This window comes from Oncorhynchus keta, chromosome 9 (genome assembly GCF_023373465.1).
Source record: "Oncorhynchus keta strain PuntledgeMale-10-30-2019 chromosome 9, Oket_V2, whole genome shotgun sequence".
Lineage (NCBI taxonomy): Eukaryota > Metazoa > Chordata > Actinopteri > Salmoniformes > Salmonidae > Oncorhynchus > Oncorhynchus keta.
In genome coordinates, this window is record NC_068429.1 from 24,520,328 (window position 1) to 24,527,233 (window position 6,906).

Here is a 6,906-nt window from a genome sequence, read left to right on the forward strand (position 1 = left end):
CATAGGGTGGCGCACAATTGGCCCAGCATCGTTCGGGTCTGGCCGGGGTAGGCCATCATTGTAAATAAGAAGTTGTTCTTAATTAACTGACGCGCCTAGTTAAATAAAAATAAAAAATGCAAAATTGATATAACTGTGATATAAACCTACCAGATATAGTATCTTCTTAATGCCATGTAATGTTCATGGTCAGACTGACATCGTCTTCCTAACATGGAATGTCATACATTATACATACTTTAGCTATTTGACACAAAGTGTGAAGGGCGTTCATTGGTGTTGACCTGGAGACACGTCAGTCCCTCGTGACTCTTCCAGCAATAGCGTAACAAAAGGCGGATGTTCTTAGCAAGCAAGCTGACCTGGGACAAGGTTTAATGAAACTGGTTAACGATAGCTAGGTGGTCAGGATTTTCACGTTTAAAAAAAAAAATAGACATAGATCCCGGCAAACTGACATAAGGACAACATTTTTGATTTTTGTCCCTGCACCGTATTATCCCCGAACAGGTAATGTTAAAACTGGTCGACATTTTGTCTTTACACAATCTGTAGCTCGCTGGTTAATGTTAGCGTGCTTACTAGGCACTTTTAGCTAGCTTGCTACAACATTTGTGTTTTCTGTGACAGGCCATATAGTTAGCTAATTAGTATTTCGACTATTAATTCGTTTAGCTAGCTAGATGCATCTGTTTTACACATCCTGTTGCATATTATCGGCGTGCTTGGTTGGTCTCAAACAGCATGAGCCGCTTGCCTATATAGTTAACTACATTTTGTTAACGTTAGCTGTTTGACAGCTCTTCGACAGTCTGTAGACGACACTAGTGTGACCAGTCGGTAGCAAAGGTTAGCATTCGCTGCACCTGCTGCCTGCTAACGATAATGTCACATTTTGTGGTAACCTAGTCATGGCAGTTGGTAAGATTACAATTTTAATAAGTCCTACTTAATTCGATTTCTACTATGCCCAAAGTTCTCGCTAGGTCCACTGTCATGTTTCAACAAGTTAGCTTGCTACATATTTAGCTAGCTGGTATGCTAATTTGCTAAAGGTTCTTAGCTAGCAAGTCTATCACACGATGTGTAAGTTTCCTTTAGCAATGTGTCATCACAATGAAACCAACAGTCTACTGTGTCTTGTAAATGACCTAGAATAGATAATGCCAGCTACAAGTCCAGCCTGTTGACTGTCCCCCCCTCCGTGTTATCTCAGCATAATTACGTTAGTCCCAGGGAAGGATGGCCTCCCGTAAGAAGGTGCTGCTGAAGGTGATCATCCTCGGAGACTCTGGGTGAGTGACCTGGGCCCAGTTTTTAAGTTATATGGACCTCACCTATCCTAAAGTATTAAATGCATAGAAATAAAATGAATAGAACAGACTAATAATTGACTTGAATGGGGACTCTCATTCTATTCATTGTTTCTATGCATTTAGTTGTATCCGATAACTTGAAAAACTGGGCCCAGAAGAACATGGTGTTTACACAACTAGATGTCACTTATTTTGAACGTTACCACTCAAGTGTGTGTTTGTTCCGTAGCACTCTTACATGTACATCAGCCTCTGTAAAGAAGTCAGGACCTTTATGGCACAGGTAGTTGTGCAGGGGGGGGTTCAAGTCCTTCTCTGGCTGTTCTACTAAATAGCTACTGTTCTAAATGTGTTTGTGTTGGTGTGTCCCCAGGGTAGGGAAGACATCTCTGATGAACCAGTATGTAAATAAGAGGTTCAGTAACCAATACAAGGCCACTATAGGAGCTGACTTCCTCACCAAGGAGGTGATGGTGGATGACAGGCTGGTCACCATGCAGGTCAGTCTCGTGTGGTTGTGTATGTTCTTCTATATTATTAGCCTAGTCATGGGTGCTTACCTCTGCCAGATGTCATAGTGTATTTGAATCAGAAATTGGGCAAATTTCATCCTGTGATTAATGAATCATAGTTTTATCCTTTCTTTTTGACCTTTACAAATCTCTCCCCCCACCCCCTTATGTTGCAAGGCACATTTCTGTGAAAACAGACAAGGAAATTCTATCTTACCCTCTCATTCCCCACTCGCACCCTCGCTCTTTCCCTTCTCATTCTGACCCTCTCGCTCCCTCTCTTCCTCTTGGAGTAATCACATATTGAAAACAATACAATAAAGTATTAAAATACCAAAAACATAGTGATTAACATCTCTCTCCTGACAGATCTGGGACACGGCTGGGCAGGAGCGGTTTCAATCTCTGGGTGTGGCGTTCTACCGTGGGGCTGACTGCTGTGTGCTGGTCTATGATGTCACGGCGCCCAACACCTTTAAGACTCTGGACAGTTGGAGGGATGAGTTCCTGATCCAGGCCAGCCCCAGAGACCCAGATAACTTCCCCTTTGTGGTGCTAGGCAACAAGATTGACCTCGAGAACAGACAGGTGTGTGTACATTGGAGAGCCGGAACAGACAGGTGGTGGAGAGTAGGCAGTACAGTCAGACCTTGTCAAATGTTTTTTTGTGGCTAGAGATGGTTCCATGTATGAGGAAGTGTGTATGACAGTGATGTTAATGATGTATGAGGAAGTGTGTATGACAGTGGTGTTAATGATATTATGGTGTGTTACTGTTATGTTGTCTAGGTGACAACAAAGCGTGCCCAGGCCTGGTGTGCCAGTAAGAACAACATCCCCTACTTTGAGACCAGTGCCAAGGAGGCCATCAACGTAGATCAAGCATTCCAGACCATCGCCCGCAACGCCCTCAAACAGGTACGCACATACACACACAATATTGCCACAGGGAACACCTGTCCAAACATGCCCTCCTTACACACTGGTAGGCAGAGCACCTCCACCCGTTCACTGAGGATGCTCTCTGGAACTTATATCATAGTCAAAGTTTGCAAATGTACCTACAGTAAGAGTATGTATTAGACTGTTTTTAGAGGTTTGAATCCTAATCAAACCCATCCAATGTGAGTATATCTAAGTACAGCAGATCGTATCGGTCTCGCGAAAATGAGGGAGATTTGTTTTTCTTAAATTCTTCTACTTGTTGTTTTTGCACACTATCTGTCTGTAGGAGTCTGAGGTGGAGACGTATGACTTTCCAGACCAGATCAAACTGAGAGATGACCGGTCCTCCTCCTCCAGCGACGGCTGCTCCTGCTGAGACCAATGATGGACGGACGTTGGATGGAGGAGAGGACATGGGTGCATCGCAATAGTGCTCCTTGTCTCCTTTTCGTCCTCTGCACTGGTGTGAAAGATTGGGACAGGTGAAGCAATCTCCCCACATCCTTCCTGTGTTCTCACATCGGTGCAGATGAAGGGGAGGAAGCCACTTTAGACTATTGAGATGCACCCCATGAAGAGAGCCCCCCCCCCCACGTCTCTGCCCTCCCTTCATCAGTCAGCTACAGAAGATTCCAGATGAAAAGAAAGAAATGTGTTTTCTTAACTCACTGTCTCCCGTAGTGACCTGACAGGAAGGAGAGGAGAATCCCCCATTTGCACAGCATCACTTTTTAATAAGATAGAAGAACCGGTGATACTATGGAAAATACAATCATGATGCTCCTATTATAATAATTTCTAATAATGTTGTCATGTCTTTTAGTTCTTGTCGTTTTAATTGTTTCATCCTTTTATACTGAGGTATAGACTTTGTCTGTTTGTTTGTGGTCAAAGTAGAAGTTGTCATTAACTACTGATCTAGGATCAGATTACTCTTGGCCAAACCTAACCTTAACCATTAGAGGGATTGGTGAGGAGCAACTCTTACTTACTCTTCTCGCTCTGTGCCTTTCATCTCATGACAAGTATTACTGTAGCAGATCTGTCATATTAATCTATATATACAGTATATGTGGTGTTTTTCCTGCCTTTCAGCAGTCCTTATGTTGCCAAACTGTCAACCCCTAGACCCTTAGAAAAATGTCCATTTGAATCTGTTGTATTTGATAAGTTTCTGTTTTAAACAGTTGTGTAGAGGGTGCTAAACTAACCAGATGCAGTGAAGGTAACTGTGTGCAGTCAGAATACGACGGTGTGCACTAACATTCTCTCGACCAAACAGCAACATCGGTTCTGTTCTTTTATACTGGTTAGTTCAGTACATTTCTTATCTTGTTATCCATACTACACAACTGTATCCCTGTAGAGGCTGGTCATACATTTTATGGAATGAAGACATGAGATGAGCAGTCACTATGGGCCTGTCTCAAGTTTAAACCCTAGCCCCCTCAAGGCCCCTAATAGATCAAAAATGATCTGATTTGTGTAAGCAGTGTGGTTCTAGTGAAATGGTAATTGGTCATATTGCTTACACTACTTCTCAGGTCTATCTAGAAGTGTCTAGGGAAAGAGGGGAGGGTTTGGGACTGGACCCCATGTCCTCTGCCCTAACAGTGTGCCGTGCCCCTCTTTGGTCCTACTGATCACCTCTCTCCTAGTTTTTTTTCTATTCCATTGTCTTAAATCTGCCTTCCTATTCTACACCATCCACTAGTGTTGCTGTGTGTTCTAGTAACAGAAATGAATTGACTCATTCATGCCAACAACCAATGAGCAAAAATCCTTAGTCATCTATCTACGTGAACATTTTTGCACAACTCCTTCAACTGTCATCTTTTGTTGCAAATCTCTTCACTGTAAAACATAAATGTTTACTTTATGGAAATGTCAGTTGTCTTTTCTTTTTTTTAGTCTTAGACCTGCAGGCCCACTGCTCTAAATCACATTCTAATTCAACAACTACAGAAATGTTGCATTGGTGTAAGAGAATCCAGTTCCTTCAATTTGAATAGCAGAGGATTGAAAGTGGGACATGTCGCTCTGTACCGAGGTGCACAGCATGCTTCTGCTGGGTCTGTCGGCCAGAGAGACCCCTCTGTTCAGCATAACACTGCTCCTCTTGGTTCTCTGCAGGTCATTGCAGAACAGAGATTGCTGAGTGTGTAAGTGGTCACTGAGGGACAGGTGGTCCGAACAACTCTATGGTTTCCATCACCAGGGAGAAGTGGTCCGAACAACTCCATGGTTTCCATCACCAGGGAGAAGTGGTCCGAACAACTCCATGGTTTCCATCACCAGGGAGAAGTGGTCCGAACAACTCCATGGTTTCCATCACCAGGGACAGGTGGTCCGAACAACTCCATGGTTTCCATTACCAGGGAGAAGTGGTCCGAACAACTCCATGGTTTCCATCACCAGGGAGAAGTGGTCCGAACAACTCCATGGTTTCCATCACCAGGGAGAGGTGGTCCGAACAACTCCATGGTTTCCATCACCAGGAAGAGGTGGTTCATAAACGACCCTACAGTGACACGCAGGACACGGGCCTCATCTGCCCTCCACCTCATTATGGGGTATGGAAGAGACGAGATGATGAAAGAAGAGATGAGGGAGGGATTCACATGACCTACAGTAGTACCTCCATACTCGTACACCATTGATTACACTAGGTGATAGTACACATACAGCATATACTCACACAGACAGCGTGCTACCGGAAACCGTGATGTCCTTGCTGATGCCTCCTTTCCGGGGCTCGCGGTCTGGGGAGAGGGACTGGAGCGCGATGGACGCTTCGCGAGTTGATGGGAACGGGACGTCCAGAGCACTGCGGAACTGTCACGGAAGCTTTCACTAACTTTCATGTTAAATTACCAAAATATAAATACAATCAAGAGTTAATGTCAACAAACATTATACTGATGTTTTATATTGGGTAAAAAGGATACAATTCCAGTGTGCCATGTTTGTGATTGTTTTCAGTGCAGGGTGCAGCCATGGTGGTTATTCTAGTAGGTAAATCTAGTTTTTGCGACCGCATTGCAGATTCCCCGTGAATGAATATAACAAATATATATTTAAAACATGATGTGGAGATTCGTCACGATTGATGACGACACTGCTGTGTTTTCAGATACATAAGAAAGTGGATTTGACAACACAAAAAATACAAAAACGTGTATTAACTGGTGTCATCAATCTTATTAAACATATAACTATTTATTCAACATATTCAGCTTGAAACATCACAAGCAAACACTGTGATCATGTGCATGGTGTCAATGCTATTATTTAATTAATGTACACTAATCGCCCATACATTTATAGGGAAAAATATCCAAACTTTTATGCATAAGTGCACGGCAATATTGCCAACTGTAGAAATTGTCCATTCAGTGCTCTGTTATAAATGGGGCGAATGTGTCTGGTATCTCTCTCCATCATCTGAAGTTTCCAATCCTTTAAAATTACCCATTTAATTCACATTCGTCGCGGTCTCTGTTTGATTATCATATTCTGCTCGATTTTCACATCCGCTATAAATCAATTGACACATGATGAGATGAGAGATCCGCACACAACTGTGAATGGAGCGCTCACAGGAGCACGCGCTTCTTGTTCACACACACCCAACGCTTGGACAAAGGTATGTCATTTTTTATACCTTTAAATTTATTTTTCTAATAACTGCATGAACTTTACATTCCCAAAGCATCAGCAAGTGGTGTATGTATGTTTCTATATTTCATTTTTTTGTAACCTGTATGTGCATATCGTTATTGTATTTCAATGTATTTATGTTAGTGGAATTAACCAGTGAATAATCAAGGATTTTGCATGTGGTGGAGCTGTCCCCAAAACTCAATAAATAATTTATTCTCCATTCCTGTGTGTGTGCATCGTGTGTGTGATTGCTATGTGTGTTCTGAATGTGTGCATATCAAGGCTATGGGTACTCTGAGGGACCTGCAGTTTGCGCTGCAGCTGAAGATCGAGGAGCTCCGTCAGAGAGACACTCCAGATGAGCTGGAGTTGGAGCTGGACACTAAAGATGACCTCATCAGACAGCTGCAGACTGAATTGGACCGACACCACAAAGCTCCACAATACCCAGGGACCACTGGGAGCACTGA

At 43.1% G+C, this 6,906-nt stretch overlaps 2 protein-coding genes and 1 long non-coding RNA gene across 3 annotated transcripts in view; 2 read left to right on the top strand and 1 right to left on the bottom strand.

The window, feature by feature from the left end:
• The first annotated feature begins 310 nt into the window (after window positions 1-310).
• LOC118374926 (ras-related protein rab7-like) lies at window positions 311-4,658 on the top strand. The gene is made up of 6 exons (XM_035761418.2): window positions 311-510; window positions 1,217-1,295; window positions 1,690-1,816; window positions 2,198-2,416; window positions 2,618-2,746; window positions 3,060-4,658. The coding sequence occupies exons 2-6, from the start codon at window positions 1,243-1,245 to the stop codon at window positions 3,147-3,149; spliced, it is 618 nt and encodes a 205-aa protein (XP_035617311.1). The 5' UTR covers window positions 311-510; window positions 1,217-1,242; the 3' UTR covers window positions 3,150-4,658.
• Window positions 3,483-5,804, bottom strand: LOC118374928 (uncharacterized). The gene is made up of 2 exons (XR_008143133.1): window positions 5,722-5,804; window positions 3,483-5,600 (listed from the first exon to the last, which is right to left on the bottom strand). It is a non-coding gene; the product is annotated as an uncharacterized LOC118374928 (long non-coding RNA).
• Window positions 5,805-6,597: 793 nt separating this feature from the next.
• LOC127931888 (cGMP-dependent protein kinase 1-like) overlaps window positions 6,598-6,906 on the top strand; it is an 11,601-nt gene continuing 11,292 nt past the window's right edge. The window contains exon 1 of the mRNA XM_052526037.1: window positions 6,598-6,906. This exon is cut by the window's right edge and continues 8 nt beyond it. Coding sequence (XP_052381997.1) covers window positions 6,611-6,906 — 296 coding nt within the window. The 5' untranslated portion in view covers window positions 6,598-6,610.